The 22,072-nt window shown below is 48.5% G+C and overlaps 1 protein-coding gene across 1 annotated transcript in view; it reads right to left on the bottom strand.

The window, feature by feature from the left end:
• The window catches only part of C11H2orf42 (chromosome 11 C2orf42 homolog), a 62,669-nt gene that overhangs the window by 18,566 nt on the left and 22,031 nt on the right, over positions 1-22,072 (bottom strand). Inside the window, exons 3-8 of the mRNA XM_032952572.2 lie at positions 18,624-18,966; positions 11,389-11,493; positions 10,090-10,185; positions 6,501-6,605; positions 4,810-4,917; positions 2,351-2,451 (exon numbers count right to left, since the gene is read on the bottom strand). Of these exons, the coding sequence (XP_032808463.2) occupies positions 2,351-2,451; positions 4,810-4,917; positions 6,501-6,605; positions 10,090-10,185; positions 11,389-11,493; positions 18,624-18,966 (858 nt within the window). The remainder of the gene's footprint in view (positions 1-2,350; positions 2,452-4,809; positions 4,918-6,500; positions 6,606-10,089; positions 10,186-11,388; positions 11,494-18,623; positions 18,967-22,072) is intronic.

Raw genomic sequence — 22,072 nt, 5'->3', positions numbered from 1 at the left:
CACATGAAGAGAGACACATGAAGAGAGACACGGGAAGAGAGACACGGGAAGAGAGACACATGAAGAGAGACACGGGAAGAGAGACACGGGAAGAGAGACACATGAGGAGAGACACGGAAAGAGAGACACGGGAAGAGAGACACGGGAAGAGAGACACGGGAAGAGAGACACATGAAGAGAGACACGGGAAGAGAGACACATGAAGAGAGACACGGGAAGAGAGACACATGAAGAGAGACACATGAAGAGAGACACGGGAAGAGAGACACGGGAAGAGAGACACATGAAGAGAGACACGGGAAGAGAGACACGGGAAGAGAGACACATGAGGAGAGACACGGAAAGAGAGACACGGGAAGAGAGACACGGGAAGAGAGACACATGAAGAGAGACACGGGAAGAGAGACACATGAAGAGAGACACGGGAAGAGAGACACATGAAGAGAGACACGGGAAGAGAGACACGTGAAGAGAGACACGGGAAGAGAGACACATGAAGAGAGACACATGAAGAGAGACACGGGAAGAGAGACACATGAAGAGAGACACGGGAAGAGAGACACGGGAAGAGAGACACGGGAAGAGAGACACATGAAGAGAGACACGGGAAGAGAGACACGGGAACAGAGACACGGGAAGAGAGACACGGGAAGAGAGACACGGGAAGAGAGACACGGGAAGAGAGACACGGGAAGAGAGACACATGAAGAGAGACACGGGAAAAGAGACACATGAACAGAGACACGTGAAGAGAGACACGTGAAGAGAGACACGTGAAGAGAGACACGGGAAGAGAGACACGGGAAGAGAGACACGGGAAGAGAGACACGTGAAGAGAGACACGGGAAGAGAGACACGGGACGAGAGACACATGAAGAGAGACACGGGAAGAGAGACACGGGAAGAGAGACACGTGAAGAGAGACACGTGAAGAGAGACACGGGAAGAGAGACACGGGAAGAGAGACACGTGAAGAGAGACATATGAAGAGAAACACGGAAAGAGAGACACATGAACAGAGACACATGAAGAGAGACACGGGAAGAGAGACACGGGACGAGAGACACATGCAGAGAGACACGGGAAGAGAGACACGGGAAGAGAGACACGTGAAGAGAGACACATGAAGAGAGACACGGGAAGAGAGACACATGAAGAGAGACACATGAAGAGAGACACATGAAGAGAGACACGGGAAGAGAGACACGGGAAGAGAGACACATGAAGAGAGACACGGGAAGAGAGACACGGGAAGAGAGACACGGGAAGAGAGACACATGAAGAGAGACACATGAAGAGCGACACGGGAAGAGAGACACGGGAAGAGAGACACGGGAAGAGAGACACATGAAGAGAGACACATGAAGAGAGACACGGGAAGAGAGACACGGGAAGAGAGACACATGAAGAGAGACACATGAAGAGAGACACGGGAAGAGAGACACGTGAAGAGAGACACGTGAAGAGAGACACATGAAGAGAGACACATGAAGAGAGACACGGGAAGAGAGACACGGGAAGAGAGACACGGGAAGAGAGACACGGGAAGAGAGACACGGGAAGAGAGACACATGAAGAGAGACACGGGAAGAGAGACACATGAAGAGAGACACGGGAAGAGAGACACGGGAAGAGAGACACGGGAAGAGAGACACATGAAGAGAGACACGGGAAGAGAGACACGGGAAGAGAGACACGGGAAGAGAGACACATGAAAACAGACACATGAAGAGAGACACATGAAGAGAGACACGGGAAGAGAGACACATGAAGAGAGACACATGAAGAGAGACACGGGAAGAGAGACACGGGAAGAGAGACACATGAAGAGAGACACATGAAGAGAGACACGGGAAGAGAGACACGTGAAGAGAGACACGTGAAGAGAGACACATGAAGAGAGACACATGAAGAGAGACACGGGAAGAGAGACACGGGAAGAGAGACACGGGAAGAGAGACACGGGAAGAGAGACACGGGAAGAGAGACACATGAAGAGAGACACGGGAAGAGAGACACATGAAGAGAGACACGGGAAGAGAGACACGGGAAGAGAGACACGGGAAGAGAGACACATGAAGAGAGACACGGGAAGAGAGACACGGGAAGAGAGACACGGGAAGAGAGACACATGAAAACAGACACATGAAGAGAGACACATGAAGAGAGACACGGGAAGAGAGACACATGAAGAGAGACACATGAACAGAGACACGGGAAGAGAGACACGGGAAGAGAGACACGGGAAGAGAGACACGGGAAGACAGACACATGAAGAGAGACACATGAACAGAGACACGAGACATCAGGTAGAGGAGCTCCACCCACCGCCTCTGTCACGCCCACTCACCTCGGGCGTGCTGAAGATCTGCTTCACCTGCTGGAGACTTGTGATGTGCCACGTGTACTTGGAGAAGGTCCCCAGCGGCAGGGCGTCCTTCCGGACGAATCCTGATCGAGACCCGCACGACCTCGTGGAGGTTAGTGCGCGGTGGAGGATGAAGACTCCCGTGGGGATGTCTCGAACGTAATTCGAAACGACGGCCTCGGTGTTTAACTCGTGGTCAGAGCACAATGGGGTTCGTTTTTACCCTCGGAACGCATGGTTGAAACACTGCGAATATGCAGTCAGTGACTCATTTGAAGGTAATTATAAAAAAAAAATATTTCACTGCAACGCTTGCAACACCGTGGCCAATGCTTGGGGGAAATTTTTACACGGGCTGTTAAATGTTATTGAGATTTCGTTAAGGGTGTGTTGTACGCTGTTAAATAACTATTTAACAGCGTACAACACACCCTTAACAAAATCTAGACACTGACTCCACACATTGAAATAATCTCAGTGGCCAAGACCAGGCTAGCCTGCTGCCTTACGCAGTGAAGACCGTTTTAGTGAGGCGATGGCTGGATTAAGCATCAGGGTTTGACCGACTCTGATCAGCCTGCTGACGAGGGGCCCGAATGTCAACGTCAAGTGAGATGTTGGGTTCAAGCTCTGGGTTGCTCCTGGAGAGACTGTGTGGCATGCTGAAGTGGCCTCAACTTTGCCACTGATGGCTACATAAACAAAACCGACACAACCATTTGATTTTTAAACTTGCCCAACCCATAGGGCTAAAGCTGAATTAATGTTTGCATGGACTTCTTTTTCACCGTACGTAGCCCACCGTGCTAATTGGAGATGTGAGGGAAAGACAACAAACTAGACATTATAGGCAGTTCTAAAGAAATGCGTTTTTCAATCCGGACGATTTAAAAGTGCACAGCTCCAGTGGCTTCCTGATATCAGAAGGAAGAGCGTTCCAGACGGCCACAGAAGTGCACCTGAAAGCGGCGTGCGATGCGGTGACTAACCGTCCTTGTTCCATGGCCGAGTCAAACACTGCCGCTGCTGCGAGGATAACCGGAGTTCGCGCGGCGATTTACGCTCCTTCACGAGATCGGAAAGGTGTCCTGCGCTTCGTCTCCTCATTGTGCGATTCATTTGTGGCAAGCACTGTGCGTGTAACGAGAGTGCGACCTTGTCAATAACGCAACGTCCGTTCCGCTCAGTTTTACAGGCCGGCTCAAAAAAAGGTTTTCGTTGCCCTCTGCGGCGAACGTGGCAACTTCCGCCACGCGGCAGAGTTGCACGCTACTACACCCCTCGCTTGGCTCACGTCATTGCGTGCAGCAGTCTAACGCGTGGGAGCAGGCTTTCGCGACCAATATTATTCATAATCAAGGTTTTTGGGTGCGATCGAGCGAGTGTAGATGTGTCGAAACCCTCCACCACCCGACACAGCCAATTAGTAAGGGATTTTTCACGTAAACAAGACGCCAAAGAGTTTGCTACTTCAACCCACCGGTGTGTTGGAGAGTAAATCCACAACATTTACAATCCGAGTACTGTGACGTTTCGCTGCTAATTACAGCCAGCATCATCGGGCGATTTTTCTGGTGAGTGGCGAGTCTTACACTCGCCACTCACCTGACCCTCACACTCACCGGACACTCACCATTCACCACTCACCTGACACTCACTCATTTCATACTCACCACTCACCCTGACACTCACGTCACTCTCACAGCTCACCTAAAACCATTCACCCTAACACAACTCATCCGACACTCAACCAACACTCACCACCCACCGAATATTCAACAACAGCAGCCGCCATTCGCCACTAAGTGGCGTTGACGTCACCACGTCGCCTGCGCCAGGCCAGGTGCACTTTGAGGCGACGTGAAGTGTCGAAGGCTGGGTTGACCGACTGAGATGACCTAACATTGACAACTCACCTGACACTCTCCTTACACCATTCACCTGACACTCACCCTCACCAGCACTCTCACCATTCGCTTGACACTCACAACTCACGCGCATCAAGGCGCACCACTCATCCGACATTCACCGCTCGTCTCACACCATGTACCTAACATTAATAATCGCCGTTTATCAAACACTGACCCTCACTCGCCTGACACTCACCGTTCGCTATGCACAAGCGATAGCGGATTACCGCTGGGGTTATCTCTCTGCACCAGCTGCGGGCTAACCGCGAGGCGTACCACGCGGCGAGGCCTTGACCGGCACACGGACACACGTTTGGATCCTACTCGCACGTACATTTTACGGCGGCTCGGCCGCTTTGTCATCTGCCAAAAACTCCTTCGACGAGAAGGCTCCGAAGGCGATGACGTACAGCACCTGGCGGGAGCGGCGAAGGCACTGAAAGGAAAGGGTAACTGGGCCCGTGACATCACTGCTCGCGGAGATGACACGTGCAGATTTATGGCCTTTTGGTTCAAAGCCGGAGACCTCACCGACTGTGGAGTTTGGAAGCCGCTTTTTCTTGTTCCCCATTGAAATGCGCTGCTGCAAGGCGTCGAAGAACGCCTGCGGAGCGTGGAACACCAGCGGCTCCGGCTTGCCTGTTCGCACACACACGCGTCCACGCGCGCCGTGAGACTGTTGTTCGAGTAGGTGATACCTGGCAAGCCAGCAGGGCACGTGTGGTGGTGGTGGGGTCGGAAAAGCACAGGAGGGGTTCTGGTCTCCCTCGCTTCCCATGTGATGTACGTGTGTTGAACTTCTTACGCACCGTACGTAGCCAACCGTGCTAATGGGAGGTGTGGGGGAAGGACAACAACCTAAACACAAGAAATAGTTCTCAAGAACGGGGTTTTCAATGTAATTCTAAAAGTGCATAGGTCCAGTTGCTTCCTAATGTCGGAAGGAAGAGCGTTCCAAATGGATGCAGAAGCACACCTGAAAGTGCGCGATGAGGTGACTGTCTTTGGGTTGATGGTTAGCCAAAAGCTGCTGCTGCTGCTGCTGCTGCCGTGAGGATGACCAGCGGAGTTCGCGTGATGATGGTTCATGCTCATTGACGAGATCAGCGAGGTGTCGTGTGGTTCATTTGTGGCAAGTATGTTGTGTGTAATGGTGACACACCAAGGCTGGCACATACAGGAATCAAATGCCAATCTCCACCGGTGTAGAAAAACAGTAATGAGCTCAAAGCACAATGTGCCAATTACCACAACACTACTCTCCAGGCTTACACAACTAAACTAAACTATTTATATCATTAGACCTCCTTTGCCAGTACCAAAATGTAATAATAGGGTTTTTTCCCATTTTTCCTGGCAACAAAACTGAAACCTTTTTTACAAGGATTCATGTCTCCATTAACCACTATACCTGCAGTCAAAATGCAAACCAAAAACATACTATGATAATATGATGCATTGTCCTTGAAACTGATTGGTCCACACCAAGGGACGGCTTTCTTTTGAGCCTCGACCCAATTGGTGCTCGACCAGATGACGCCAAAAGGCGTCACACAGCTCAAAGACAATGCCACTATCAAAGTAATGAGGGCTCGGGGTGAGCATCTACATCATTAGACCTCCTTTGCCAGTACCACAATGTAATAATAGGGTTTTTTCCCCTTTTTTCTGGCAACATTAAAATGCATGTTTCTAAATGTGGAGGGAAAAACCGGAGGACCCGGAGAAAAATCCAAGCGACCACATGCAAACTCAAAATATGCAGCAGGCGTCAAAGGTCGGGATCGAACCCACAACCTCTGGTATACCTGGCGAGGTAGTTAACATCTCGCCACTGTGGCCCTAGAATGCTCTAACAATGTAGAAGGCTGCAAAGGGGGGCTCGTGGTAAACATGAGAAGAACAAAATGCACGTACCACAAGTTCGCGAACTGAATATATCTGTCAGAGGGACACAACTCGAGAGCACAGACGCACAAACTCTTGCAAACTCTGAGCGTGAAAGGGCTAAGAAGTGGAATTGGGCAGGACGTGTGGCAAGTAAGAACGTTGGCCGGGGGGGGGGGGGGGGGGGTCGAGACGAACGACGGAGTGGCAGCCAAAGGAGGTGAACGTGTCCGACGGCACGTCCATCCGTGGCATTCACTTGGACCGCCCGCCTTTGCGTGCACGTTCCATGTCGTTTTGAGCAGCGTTGTGTGGGCGAGGTTGCTGTTGCGTACCATCAAACTGGTAGTGCATGGTCTGGTTGATTCTCTCCGTCACGCTGGACAACCACTCGCGGAACGTCAAGATCACCTGACTCTCCTCCACCGGTTGAGCGATCGCTGCACAAACACACACACACACAGATGTGAGTGCGTTGTACGCCTTCATACAAACAATAAACATACCTAGGAACATATATACGCTGCATATCTTACTGGTGAGACTGGTACGGATCCATTGAAACTGGTGCTGGATTAAACCCAAAACCAGCAGATACGATTTCGGATCTCTGGCTGAATGCTTTTTGCAATGTGATAACACATAAATGAATATTATTCATATAAATTATATGTAGCACGCAGTCGTATATATATGTCTATGCACATTCATATATGCACTACACAGCCCATACAAATACAGACCTACAGCACGTTCCTGTACATACGGTATAATACAATACATAAAGTACAATGAGCACATTAAACACCAATTTACGGATAATCACATACCGAAGCCCCGACAAATACACGATTAGAAGTAAACGTGTATTACGTGCACATACTGCATGGCTGCAAACCACAAGCACGTGTCAAGTTTAAGTGATTCAGACTCGAACAAGTGTAGGACATAGGGCGGCACTACTGCAGATTTGAAAGACAGTTGGACTGTCCTGAACTACCCCTTCCCACCCAAGAGGCCCCATCCCCACCCCTACGACAGAGACGACTCTCTCCGTTAAGGAGGGAGAAGTTAATAGACTTTTCAAGAGGCAGAATCCACGCAAAGCAGCTGGGCCGGACTCTGTCTCTCCAGCCACCCTCAGGCACTGCGCTGACCAGCTGTCTCCGGTGTTCACCAACATCTTTAACACCTCCCTGGAGACATGCCATGTACCAGCCTGTCTCAAGTCCTCCACCATCATCCCTGTGCCCAAAAAGCTAAGGCCAACAGGACTAAATGATTACAGACCGGTCGCCCTTACATCTGTGGTAATGAAGTCTTTTGAGCGCCTGGTCCTGGCACACCTCCAAGCCATCACAGACCCTCTCCTGGACCCCCTTCAGTTTGCCTACAGAGCCAACAGGTCTGTGGACGACGCAGTTAACATGGCCCTCCACTTCACCCTACAGCATCTGGACTCCCCAGCATCCTACGCCAGGATCCTGTTTGTGGACTTCAGCTCTGCCTTCAACACCATCATCCCTGCCCTGCTTCAGGACAAGCTCTTCCAGCTGAACGTGCCCGACTCCACCTGCAGGTGGATCACAGACTTCCTGTCTGACAGGAAGCAGTACGTTAAGCTAAGAACACAAGTCTCTGACTCCAGGTCCATCAGCACTGGAACTCCTCAGGGCTGCGTCCTTTCCCCACTGCTCTTCTCCCTGTACACCAACAGCTGCACCTCCAATCATCTATCCATCAAACTCTTGAAGTTTGCGGACGACACCACCCTCATTGGGCTGATCTCTGGTGGGGATGAGTCTGACTATAGGTGGGAAGCTGACAACCTGGTGACCTGGTGTAGCCAGAACAACTTAGAGCTAAATGCTCTAAAGACAGTTGAGATGGTTGTGGACATCAGGCAGAATACAGCCCCACTCACCCCCATCACCCTGTGCGACTCCCCAGTCAAAACTGTAGAGTCCTTCCGCTTCCTGGGCACCATTCTCTCCCGGGACCTCAAGTGGGAACTGAACATCAGCTCCCTCACCAAGAGAGCTCAACAGAGGATGTACTTTCTACGGCAGCTGAAGAAATTCAACCTGCCAAAAACAATGATGGTGCACTTCTATACAGCAATCATTGAATCCATTCTCACCTCCTCCATAACCGTCTGGTACGCTGCTGCCACTGGACAAGGACAAGAGCAGACTGCAGCGTATCATCCACACTGCTGAGAAGGTAATTGCCTGCAATCTACCAATCCTCGAGGACCTGCACACCTCGAGGACCATGAGGCGAGCGAGGAAGATTGTGGCCGATTCCTCCCACCCTAGACACTCTCTGTTCCAGCTACTCCCCTCCGGCGGAAGGCTGCGGTCCATCAGGACCAAAACCTCACGCCACAAAAACAGTTTCTTCCCATCCGCTGCTGGCCTCTTCAACAAGGCCAAGGGCTTACACTGACTTTAACATTTTATCTACAAAATGACACCTTGCCATATTTACACTATGTTACCCTATTTGTATTTTTTGTATTTTTGATTGTATGTTATAGCTACTTTATATTCAATATTTAATCAAAATTTTACATACTTTAGCCCCTTAGTGTTAGTTAGACTTTGTACCTTCAGTATAGTTAGAAATTTATACCACTTATTTAAGATTCCTATATGTTGAATTTATGCACCTTCCTGCCAAAGTAAATTCCTTGTCTGTGCGAACTTTCATGGCGAATAAAACCGTTTCTGATTCTGATCTCTCGTTTACAGCTGTGGAAACTTAACATTCCCATGGCACGGGTGTGCAACTACAGGAACAAAAATGCACAGACGTATGTACAAACACATACATACACACATATATATGACAGTAACGTAACACCCCAGTTAGTACCTTGAAGATATAATAGTTTTAGTTTAAAAATCCCAATTACAATAGATGCAACGTTCATATATGTATACGTGATGCTATACAGTGTAAATATTTTTGTTCACCTTAACCTACATTTATATGCGATAATGCCACGTGACATTCTCGTCGAGTTTGAAATGGAAAACTCTCTAAATGTCTTAGCTTAAAGTAACCCTTCAAATCCAGGAGGACAGCAGAGACATTGCAGCAGCAGTCATCTCTTTACCAAAGCTCTTATACCCTTGCTCAATTTAAGAAACAGACGTGTTCCCTCTTACACACTTGTCAACCCCTTATCAGTGCCCTATCTTATTACAGACCAATTCAGACCTTATTGGTCACGCCGTTGACCTTATAAATCTCAACGTTCATCCTACAGACAAACACAAACATATAAACAAATAAATTGTTAGCCCGTATTGAAACGGCTTTACGCCGTATGAACCTGAAAACTAAATTTCCCTGTACAAGAATACGCGTAAAAGCTATGCTCTTATCTATTAAAACTGTGATAGTGCCGTTTGATTTTCTGCTGGCCATTTGACGTTTCGGTTCTTTGAGCCTGTACTCAGAAACTGTGTTCATAGAAAAATTACTTTCAGATTAATTTTTTTTGTAGTTTTACCAGGCAAGGCCTACTGAGCTATGTAACTCTTTTTGAGAAGCGACCTGGCCATTACAAATGACAGCTCAGCGAAGTGGCTTATCATCACGTGGAAATTTATAGCAGACAAATACTCTAAAGCCTAAACGCGTGATGTTGATTCTCAGCGTGGAGGGAAAAACCGGAGGACCCGGAGAAAAACGCCACGCGACGACGGACAGGGAGAACACGCAAACTCCAAATATACAGCAGCAGGCGTCAGCTGTCGGGATCGAACCCGCGACCTCCTGTATACCGGGCGAGATAGTCAACATCTCGCAACCGTGGTGCCTAGAGATGGGAACCCCCCGAGCTCTGCCCGCCCCCCACCCTGCCACCGGTAGCAAGGCTGACGGCGAACTCAAGTCCCCCTGCGTGCGTTACACCTTGCCGGTTGCCACTGGGCGATCCGGGTCGCTTCTTGCCACCCGGCGTCCTCTCGAGCGAACCTCTGTCCGGGTCCTGGCCCACCTGCTGCCATGCTGACACAGAGGGAGGGAGGAAGGGAGAGACAGAGAGAGAGAGAGAGAGGAAAGCGACGGTGCGTTCACACCCGGCATGGCGCCACCTCACGCGCCCGCCAAGCACGAGGCGTCCACGCGCTGTGACGACGTCAGTACCTACTGGCGAGCACTCGACTGTTGGAAGGCAGTCAAAGGGCTTTTGTCAAAGAACATAGTTCACCACGCTGGCCAGCGTAGGTGGTGGTTTAGATTTCACTGACCACTGATAGCAATGCGAGAATCAGCTGTATTGAATTTTTCTTTTTACATACTACCAACATATAACAAACATACTAACAATTAGATGTTTTAAAAGACGAATTAATATTTAAAAAAACACTATACCTGGATTGTTAAAGATGAAAAAAGTATTTATTGTCATTAATAAATGAGAAAAACTCAAACGTTTGCCAGTGTACATTCATGAGTATTTACTCACGTTTTCCGCTGCTTACTAAGTGAGATCCTTTCAAATCCTCACATACGAGAATTATAAGACGGGCAAACAACCGCCCCACCCACAGTGGAAGGTGGAGGCAAAGAGCAGTATCACTGCAGAGTTTATGAGCGGAGATTCACCGTGTTCGATGCAGTCACTGCAGTGGCTGCAGCGGCTGCAGTGGCTGCAGTGGCTGCTGTGACTGCAGTGGCTGCAGTGGCTGCTGTGACTGCAGTGGCTGCAGTGGCTGCTGTGACTGTAGTGACTGCAGTGGCTGCTGTGACTGTAGTGACTGCAGTGGCTGCAGTGGCTGCAGTGGCTGCAGTCGCTGCAGTGGCTGCAGTGACTGTAGTGGCTGCAGTGGCTGCTGTGGCTGCAGTGACTGCAGTGGCTGCAGTGACTGCAGTGGCTGCAGTGGCTGCAGTGGCTGCAGTCGCTGCTGTGGCTGCTGTGGCTGCAGTGACTGCAGTGGCTGTAGTGGCTGCAGTGACTGCAGTGGCTGCAGTGGCTGCAGTGGCTGCAGTCGCTGCAGTGGCTGCAGTGGCTGTAGTGGCTGTAGTGACTGTAGTGGCTGTAGTGGCTGCAGTGACTGCAGTGGCTGCAGTGGCTGCTGTGGCTGCAGTGGCTGCAGTGGCTGCTGTGGCTGCAGTGGCTGCAGCGGCTGCTGTGGCTGTAGTGGCTGCTGTGGCTGCTGTGGCTGTAGTGGCTACTGTGGCTGCTGTGGCTAAAGGTGATCCACTCACCGGCCTCTTCCTTCCGCCTCTTCTTGGCGCCTCGAACGGGGCACAGCTCGCTCGTGGGCGTCAGCACTTTCACGTTGCTATCGCTCAGCTGCGTCTCAAACATCGCTGTGTAGAAAACACAAAAGCAACATGAACCGCAACCGCCGGTCGCCACGAATACGTAATAATAACACTTTTATACAGCGATTGAAAACTCATTTCTTTAGAAATTGATTTTTGTGTTTAGTTTGTTGTCCTTTTCCCGCACCTCCGTTTAGTGCGGTTGGCTATGTACGGTGTGAAAGAAGTTCAACATACTTACATCCCACAACGCTGTACAAATCCCATATACGCGGTTGGCTATGTATAGCGCAAAAGAAGCCCAACACACACACACACATACCAAGCAAATGAAAACCCTACTACTACCAAGCAAAATCAAAAATGTATAAACAAATTAAGAAATTGCACCAAAACAAAAATCACTTGGTGGCGGTGACGTCACTATGGCGTCTGTGCCAGGCTATTTACACTTTGAGGCCACGTGAGGTTTCAAAGGCTCGCTGACAGCAGGTCACGGGACAGACCCAGGTGTCATGGGTTGACTGACTGAGATGACTGGCGGACGCACCAACTGTGCTCCCCCACTGTGCCAACTTGCTGCGTTTTAGCCGCCCGGCGCTCCGCTCGTTGCTGTGAGTGTTGCTCCAAACACAACCGAAGACAAACATCAAGATCGCAGTGCTTCAATCAAGGCAGATGAGCAAAAATCAAGGAACATCTTGCTTACGATCGGATTCCGCTGACGCTTACCAAACTGAATTTTTCCTCGGAAGTGTTCAATCAGCGGCAATGACGTCACGTTCCAAGCCGCACACGACAGTTTGCACGGTGCATGACGTGCGACATCGCGAGAGATGACGTCCCGTGTACTGACGTCATCGGGAGAGAAGCCGAGGTGCTCGCTATGAGGTCATCATCTCATTATGAGTCATCTCGTTGTGAGGTCATCATCTTGTCATGAAGTCATCATCTTGTTATGAGGTTATCTTGTTGTGAAATCATCTCGTTGAGTCATCTCGTTATGAGGTCATCATCTTGTCATGAAGTCATCATCTTGTTATGAGGTTATCTTGTTGTGAAATCATCTCGTTATGAAGTAATCTCATTATGAGGTCATCTCGTTATGAGGTCATCATCTCGCTATGACGTCATCATCTCGTTATGAAGTCATCATCTTGTTATGAGGTCATCTTGTTATGAAATCATCATGTCGTTATGAAGGCATCATCTCATTATGAGGTCATCTCGTTATGAGGTAATCATCTTGTTATGAGGTCATCATCTTGTTATGAGGTCATCTTGTTACGAAGTCATCTCGTTATGAGGTCATCATCTCGTTATTAAGTCATAATGTCGTTATGAAGTCATTATCTCGTCATGAGGTCATCCCATTATGAGGTCACCTCTCGTTATGAGGTCATCATCTTGTTATGAGGTCACCTCTCGTTATGAAGTCATCCCATTACGAAGTCATCCCATTTTGAGATCATCTCGTTATGAAGTCATCATCTCATTATGAGGTCATCTCATTATGAGGTCATCTCGTTATAAGGTCATCATCTCGTTAGAAAGTAATCTAACAATGTCACATCATTGCAAACGCTACAGCAAATCTGTTTAGCGCCGTTTCCCCCACCCCAAGTTTTGGCAAACTCTAATTTATTTCCCCGGTACTCTCGAGGTGAGGGGTGGCCAACATGTAACAGACCAAGAGCCAACAAATACCCATGAGTTCGGCAAAGAGCTAACTCTATATTACATACTAAGTGTATATTTATTGGAAAGTTTTTGACAGAGCACGGGAGACATTCATCATTCTTTGCCACTGTGATAGCAGCGCCTTCCTCGTTATGCCCCCTCGATAGAGCCGCACGTGGGTGGATTAAAGAGCCGCATGCAGCTCAGGAGACGCCAGTTGGCCACCGCTGCTCGAGGCTATCGCAACTTTATAATAATGTTGCTCAAACTGGATAATTTTCCCCCCACTACAGACAGATGGAGAGAGCTAATGCCTGGTCGCTTTAACATCACGCCCTTAACTGCACACACTATAAAAGTAAATCATTATTTTTGTAGATGAAAATTCAATGGACTCTTGTGCATGCTGGCATGTTGGTTATTGTAAAAAAATATCTCGCATGCCACGTGTAGGGTGGGGAATTGGATTAAGAATTGAAAAAGTTGCAGGAAGAAGCCATAAAACAGGGTGGTAATAGTGCACACAAAGCACATTTTGGGTCCCAGTTATGAGTTAACTGAATAACACTTTCTGTGAAAATATTAGCAGCTCACGACAAAGCTGGCATTTTTTTTTCCTATCGAAAAATTAACAGCTGGCATTTTTGAGTAAAAAAATAAATCAGCACGCCCCTTTGCAGACGAAAAGGCAGCGATTACTCCAGGTTTTTTTTGCGAAAGGAGAACAATCCCCCTTGATTGGCCTACATTTATTTGGAAGCATAAATTAGAGCAAGAGGGGGGGGGGGGGAGAATGCAGTCCCAACAACGACGAGAGCCCCGATCGATGCTGTAACGGTGCCTTACAATAATCACATCCACACGTGAGACTGGCAAAGGATCCTCGGCCGCTTAGCATCAGGAACGAGGAATTCCTGCCTCCGTCTCGAGGCCACAAAGGGAGATGAGTGTCAAAATCTCAACTCGGTTACGCTGGCAACACGTTCACTTTATGAGTACAGTATCTTCTCCTATAACGCCGCGTGTTCTTTTCATAACGCGAATGGGATATAACGCGATGAATGTATTCGGGAAGAAATTATTTATAACGAGGATGCGGTCGCACGGCTGCCTCGGTGTAGCATCCTCAAACAAGGCGGGATGCTGCTGGATGCTTCTAGATCAGTGGTTCTTAACCTTGTTGGAGGTACCGAACCCCACCAGTTTCATATGCGCATTCACCGAACCCCTCTTTAGTGAAAAATAAAATGTGATTTTTTTCAAATTCAAGACATAGATATGTTTTTTACTGGTACACAAAATGAGCCGTGCATGAACATTACCTTGTTCAAAGAATAAAACCAACACAATGCATAAACTCACAACAAATTACATACCTGGAAATCAATGTGACTTCTGCTGTTGCCTTTGAGAGATCAGTTCAGATATGCGTGGCTTCACCTTGGCAAGTGCCACTCTCATGTCATTTTCACAGCAAAGTCTGTTCCTTTTCTTCGTTTTTATGTCCAGCATCCTCGAAAAGGATTGCTCACAAAGATATGTTGTAACAAATGGTATAAAAAAATCCAGGGCTTTCTTAGCAATAACTGGATACTTGTTCATTTGTCGACACCAAAACGTTGAGAGCGTTGTTGTTCTGAAGAGTTGCTGTTGAACCTGGCTCTGCTGAATTTCAATGATTTCGTCGAGGAATTCATCATTGACATCTGCTGTTTCAACAGCAAACGTGAACGGCTGTCTCACCCATGCTGGATATGACTCTCTTGTAGGGAAATATCCGTCGAGAGACTTTGCAAGCTCATCTAAGTGCGTGGCAATTGTTTGCTTCAGTTCCGTGGATACAGAAATATCTCCGATTCCAGACACATCTTCGATCTTACTTGCACAGTCGTCCAGAAGCGGGAAGTTTGCGAAGTTATTGTTCTCTGTTCGTCGTTTCCATAACGGTAGCTTTTTTTGAAAAGCCTTCAGGTGTTCTTCCGCTTCCATGATATTGACTCCACCACCCTGCATCTGCTGATTGAGATGATTGAGAGCTGCGAATATATCAGCCATGTACGCTAAAATGAGAATGAACTCAGGATTTTTGAAGCAATCTGCATGGCAGTGTTGGTGCTCTTGCAAAAACAGGGCTAATTCCACACGCATGGCAAAAACACGATTCAGCACCTGTCCCCGGGATAACCACCGAATATTAGAATGGAGCAGAAGTACCTCAAATTCAGAGCCCATTTCTTTACACAGCTCACTGAAGATGCGGTGCCTCAGAGCACTTTTTCGCACATAGTTCACACATTCCACCACAGTTTTTAATACTTCTGCCATTTTTGGAGGTAAGGTTTTTGTTGCCAACGCATGCCTGTGCAGAATACAATGCGTCACAATGATGTGTGGTGCATCGGCCTTTACTAGCGCACCAAAACCAGACTTTCTTCCCAGCATGACTGGAGCTCCGTCCGTACAAACTGCAGAAACCATATCCCATGAAAGATTGTTGTCTCTGAAGAAGTCATCCACAAGCTTCTTCACATCGGCTGCCTTCGTTGTTGTTGTAAGAGGCTTACAAAATAAAAACTCTTCTTTTATCATGTCGTCTTTCACATAGCGTACAAAAACAGCAAGCTGGCTTAGATCAGAAACGTCTGTGGTTTCGTCGAGTTGAAGGCTGAATTTTGCCGGGCTTGAAATCAGATCCGCGACTACTTGAGCCAAGATGTCTTTACTCATGTCTTCTATTCTGTCACTGACGGTGTCATTTGAAAGGGGAATTTGGGATAATTTACCTTCGGCCGCTGTTCCGAGTATCAGATTCGCCATCTTTAATGCAGCTGGTTTCACAAGTGTTTCACCAATGGTGTGTGGCTTGCCCTGCTTTGCGATCAGGTAAGCAACTTCGTACGATGCTGTCAGGATCGGTTTGTTAACAGGTACAAATCCAAGAGCAGGCAGAGTGGCCCTTTCATCGAATCTGGCTCTCTTCACCCTGAATTCAGCAAGTGTTGTGTTCTTGTATTCCCCGTCTCCATGCAGCTTCAAGAAGTGTTCCTTTAGTTTTGCCGGTGCAAGACTAGAGTTGCTCAACTTGGCGTTGCAAATCATGCAGATAGGACGCTCACTCCCATCACGTTCCGTGATACATGAGAATCCATGTTGTACATATTCGTCCGACCACTTTCTTCTTTTGCCCGACATAGTTAGTATGGATAAAATATTAAAGAAATCACACGACGTACGACAACAACAGTCACACGTTGACTACTGAGTACGCACTAAATTCCCCGCAGCGCTGATTGGCCAAGCAGTGTAGTATGATCATCTGCAGCCAGTGATGGCCAAGCGGGCCGTGTGTGTCATCACAAATTTACACAATAATTCAAGTGTGTCCGGACCTCCGTGGCGGGGGCTCTGCCGAACCCCTGAGATCGACTCACCGAACCCCTGGGGTTCGATCGAACCCAGGTTAAGAACCACTGTTCTAGATGCTACCCACGTGCCTCAGTTTTTGTTCGGCCTGCGTACGCATCTCACGTGTTATCGCGGACTGTGCTTTACCCCTATATTACATATTATTTATTATAACGAGATATTTCCATAACGTGATACTCTTCAGGAACGTAACTATTACCCCGTTTCATAAGAACAGACTGTGAAACAGACACACTAATCTAACTGAGCATGGGGGAAAGGAGTTACAGAAAAATAACGGATTAAAGTGAATTGCCCTCGACTCGTCTGAGTAATTAGCGGGTTGAGCACCACGAGCTGGAATCACGTTGACAGTGGAGGCTATACAGACTGCGGTCTCGAGCTGTGGGAACCCGAGTGTTGTACAACAACGCTAGAAAGAGACTAAAAGGGGCCAGTGCCGGATTATCGTAGTAGCAAAAGTAGCTACACATGCTACGGGCCCTGCACTTTCAAGGGACCCGCGCTAAATGCTTTCAAGCTACCAATTCCGGTTCAGTGATTCTGCACTTGCTCTATTACTATAGTACTATACCGCCTTCAACTTTTATGAACGACTGGGTGTTAAAGGTTAGCGATTTGTCGTATTATCTGACTATATAGCAAATGAAAAACTACAATTACTTTACGATGCAAGTTCAAAATTTGTTTTTTTTAATATTTACGTGTTTTTTGTTTATTTAGGGCCCCTTTATAACATCATGCTACAGGCCCCGCACTTAGCTTAATCCGGCACTGATGGGGGCCAACGTCAACAAAGGACACCAGCGTCAGCGGTCTCCAGAGCGGCTCTCGCTCGGCGTCCTCCCAGCCACCACCCACCGCCCCACGACACAAACTCCCGTAAGATTCCTCATGCTGACCCAGCCGTTATCCGGATTAACAAGGTCAGTGCGGTTCACCGAGGTGTCATGTACACATACAAGACGTTATTATTGTCAATGCACTGCTGAAAAGGGGCCTTCCCCACACCGAGCTGGCGGGTCGGTGTTATTTGACCGTACTTCACCATTCTGGTCAGCGCGATTCGAAGGCGCAAGTCGCGGCCATTGACGCGTCAAAGTAACAGCGCAGCAGTGGATTTTGGCACGCCGCCATCCGCTGCTCATCACGTAGCTCCGCGGCCTATAACAATCTCCGCGTGGCGGTAAGACACTGAAAAACTATTAAGTGAAAATTGCGGTTGGCGTCAACTCAAACGAGCGCACGAGTCGACTCGGCCATATCGCATCACCAAACAATTTGTTATATCCATGGTAAATATTTTTTTGGGTTAGATCACGTGAATATAAACGTGTCGTTCACACGCCACCACCCGACACAGTCAATTAGTAAGGTTTGTCACGTGAACAGAATGTGCCAATTAGCTACTACTTCAGCACACCGGTGTGTTGAAGAGTAAACCCACATCATTTACGATGTGAGTAGTGACGTTTCGCTGGTGATTACAGCAGCCAGCTTCATCAGGCGATTTGCCAGAATTGTGAAGAAGTCTTCCTGGCTCGGTCTTAACTAGAGCGATGGTGATGTCATCACCGTGAGCCTATCAGGTGCGACGACCAGAGGGGGATTAATGTGGTCATATAAATTAGAGTGGACCGTGTTAATCTGAGAATATGCAGTACCTATTATCGGTTGGGTTAGTAACAACATACAGTGGATTACTTTTGTGTTTAGTTTGCTGTGTTTTATACTGGAGACAAGACCTTTGGCTCGCCATCGAACAAAGGCGGGCACCGCATCGCGCACTTTCAGATGCGCTTCTGTGGCCGTCTGGAACGCTCTTCCTTCCAATAGTAGGAAGCCACTGAGAGCTGTGCACTTTAAAATCATCGAGATTAAAAACGTATTTCCTCAGAACTGCTTTTTGTGTTTAGCTTGTTGTCCTTCCGCCGCACCTCCAATTAACGCGGTTGGCTACGTACATTGCTAAAGAAGTGCAACATACATACGGACGATCATTAACCCCGGCTCTCATCTCACCGAATAACGCGACGGTGGGGGTGCGGGGGGAGGCCGCGGGCCCTTACGGTTGGCGCCGAGGTTGATGTACGCGTCAAGCTCCTGCGAGAGCTTGGGGTCGCTGGCGAAGGCGCACACGCACGCGTAGAAGTGCACGCACAGCGCGCCGGGGTCGGTGCCCGCCAGGCTGCGGCAGTGCCGCTTGCCCGGGCGGCACGCGCAGTGGAACCAGGGCTCGGGCGGGCCCTTGGGGCGCGCGCGGGGGCTGAAGGTGCAGTGCAGCAGCCCCAGCGGGTGGCGAGGGCCCGGCTTGCACTTGACCACCATGGAGGAGCGCGTGACGCGCTGCACCAGCGGCCCCGTCGTCTCCGTGGCCAGGAGCCAGATGGCCTGCTTCACCTCGCTCGGCACCTGCCCAAACGCGCGCGCACGCACGCACAGCCGAGTAAGCCGTCGCACGCTCCTTTGATGTCACCGCCTTTCTTCATGGTGAAAAGAGGAATAGCCTTACCCATTCCAGCAATAATGTAGGAGATGTTAACCCTCGCCCGTTCCGAGACGTCTGCAAGTTGCAGGGTTGGTGGCGTCCCGTTCACCGCCGAATCTCGGAGCCCGGAAGCGGCTCGGCGTTAATTTTACTTAGAGAGGCGTAGTCGCGCCGTTGTTTTTAAAGACACTGTACTCACCGCAGAGAACTGTAGCAACACGACCGCACTCTACGATAGCTGACACCAAACTGTGCCACACGCCCTCCAACACGGCCTTTTAAGTCCGATTACGTTCGGAATCGGAAGTTGGAATCAGAAGACAAACCGATGATGTAGGTGAACATCACAATGGGGAAAGGGTTAAGATGTTCAAATACCAAATAAGACACATATTGCAAGGCATCAAGTCTGCATTAACCCTACATGCGTATGGTAAAACATGAAAACAAACATTCCTTGCTAACATATGCATTGTCCTTGAAGCTGCGTGGCCTACATTAGAGACAGCCTCCTTTATGGCTGTATCTCACATTGAATGCTCCGACGTCCGCAGGGAAAACATTCACCGAAAATAAGACCACCGGCTATCAGCCAACGAAGCACTCCCACTGACAAAGGAATTCAAACCCCCCCCCCCACAGACACGCGTCTGAAATCCCGCAGCCCCTAGCGGAACACAGTCCAAACCCTACACACCAATGACAGCCCTACCTCTCAGTGGCGAAACTCCTGGTTGACTGCAAACGTCGCCAATCGCAAGGCACCTGGTAACTGACCCCGAGCGATGAAGTCGCAGGGTTAGACCTTCCATGGGAAACTTGGGACAACACCTCGACCGCGCGAGGACAGGGCCAGGGACGAAGACGCTGCCCGCTTGCTCCACACAGGTGGAGCGTGAGGAGCGGCCCAAATTGCGACTTTGGCCACCACCCAAGTCGGACGATGGCCCCACGTACCGAACTCCCGGCCTTGAGAGATCCATTCCCGGTGGCATCACGACCACTCACTCTGCCTCACCTCGACATCAAAACTATAAACTGTTGCCCCAGCAATACGAAGGAGAAGACCGGTGTTAGACCAGAGAATGCCAAAAGGCGAACATCACAAAGGAAAATGCAAATATCAAAGCATTAAGGGCCCGGGGTTGAGTCGTCTTGCAGATAATTTTCTTCACTTTTTAGTTTCTTGCACAGATAAAGATTATTTATGTTAGTCATGTTTATTTTTATAGGTATCTCCATTTATATAAAAGGCAAAGTTGTGAATGTGTGTCTGTTCAAAATGTTTAGCGTACTTCCCGACATGCAACAAACTTGAAATTTCCCATGTGGGTCCTTTCCAGACTGTACACCATGCAAAAATTATAAAAATACACTTTTGTATTTTTTTGGGGGGGGGGGGGGGAGCTCAATATTGCATTTTTTTGCACGGCAAGTGAGCTGTGACGCTGTGACGTCAAATCTGTCACGTGATCCTCGCATGTGGAAGCGTAACGCATTGTAGTGTAGTGGTTAGCGCGCTGCGCTACGAACCCAGCGACCCGAGTTCGATTCCCGCTCACGGCCACCACCGGTGACGATTCTTTCAACCGCTCCTGGGCCTCCCCTAGGTCGACTCAGCCTCAAACGAGTAACTGCTGTGGTGTGTGAACATCGCCACTGGGAAGACAAAGGTGGCCGGGCGGGGTGGATCCAAGTCCCGGGCGAAACCGGGTAGTACAGCCAGTACTGTATATTTCTCTATTACTGTGCTATGTTGTTATCTTCCACTGTTTTATATTTCTAACCATTTCCATTGTTCTCCTGCCCCCAAGTTTGTAGTTTGTAAATGTCGTGGTCACTGTCCATCTTTTTCTCTCAACCCCCATGTTTGCGACTCTCACTGCGTTCACCCATCGGTGTGAACTGTGGCTATAAGCGGTCAGAGTGATGAAGATGGATCGGCGCATGAGGAGGGTTCATGAGTAGTGGAGGAGGGGGTGCAGGAAACACGGAGAAAAATGTAACGTTGCATAAGTGTTTGTGCTGTTCAGGAATCGTTTAAATATTAACATTTAAACTGCAAATGTCAACAATGAAGAGGCGTGGAATAAATTATTCACTTTTTGCGGGTTATGAAAACAATTAAAAGTTACAAAAACAATTAACAAAAACCTTACTACGTTTAATCAATATTTACCATTTATGGCTGCTTGCATTCAATTGGATAATGAGGAATTCACCATTATAAAACTCCACTGGAAAGCACATTTTCAAATACTTATGAAGTGGAATCATAAGCCAGGGACTGAAAACCTTCGAGGGACTTGTTTATTAGAACATCTAGTTCGCTCCAGCGCTGTCCTCGAGACAGTCTCGTCCCTTCACCTGATGAAGGCCACTTGTGTTGTGGCCGAAACGTCGTGAGAATTTTATTGTGTCATTTTATTTTATTAATTTATTATTTTATTCTCATTCTACGTGACTTTACCGAAAGAACCAAAGAAGATGAATCCTTGCAGTCACGAAAGCTTTAAATCGAAAAATAGAACATCTAGACTGCAATCCTCAGCTCTGTATTAATTTATTTTATTTTATTTACTGCATCCACCCTCTGAACTTGGTTAGACCTCATGAAGTGGAAAGTCAACTCTATGAGTCGTTGTTCACCCTCGAGAGATGAGGCTGAGACTACTGTACTGTATGAACTTGCAAACCTTGGGCTATGGAGATGAGGTAATTTCATGTCTGCCTCCTAAATTCTTAGTGGACTGATAACGCTGCGAGCGTTCAAAATTAAACACGTTTGGGTTTTTTTTGGTAAAGCCGTGACTAAATATATACGAGACCATCAAACTAATTACACTTACGTACACCAGTTTTAAGCTAAGACGGTGGTCTGGTGTGAAACCCATCTGATTTTTTTGTGGGATGCTCAGCGCTCCGACAGACCGAGCAGCAGCTCCCCCTAAGCCAGGCGTGCCCCTTCCCTCCGGCCAGACTCTTTGACGGGCGGCGTGAGACCGCATTCCGCGCGGCCCTTCCGTCACG

This window comes from Petromyzon marinus, chromosome 11 (assembly GCF_048934315.1).
Source record: "Petromyzon marinus isolate PM22_M1 ecotype Great Lakes invasive population chromosome 11, UKy_Petmar_22M1.pri1.0, whole genome shotgun sequence".
Classification (NCBI taxonomy): domain Eukaryota; kingdom Metazoa; phylum Chordata; class Hyperoartia; order Petromyzontiformes; family Petromyzontidae; genus Petromyzon; species Petromyzon marinus.
The sequence above is the reverse complement of the archived record's forward strand: the minus strand, read 5'-3'. Positions and strand labels throughout refer to the sequence as shown.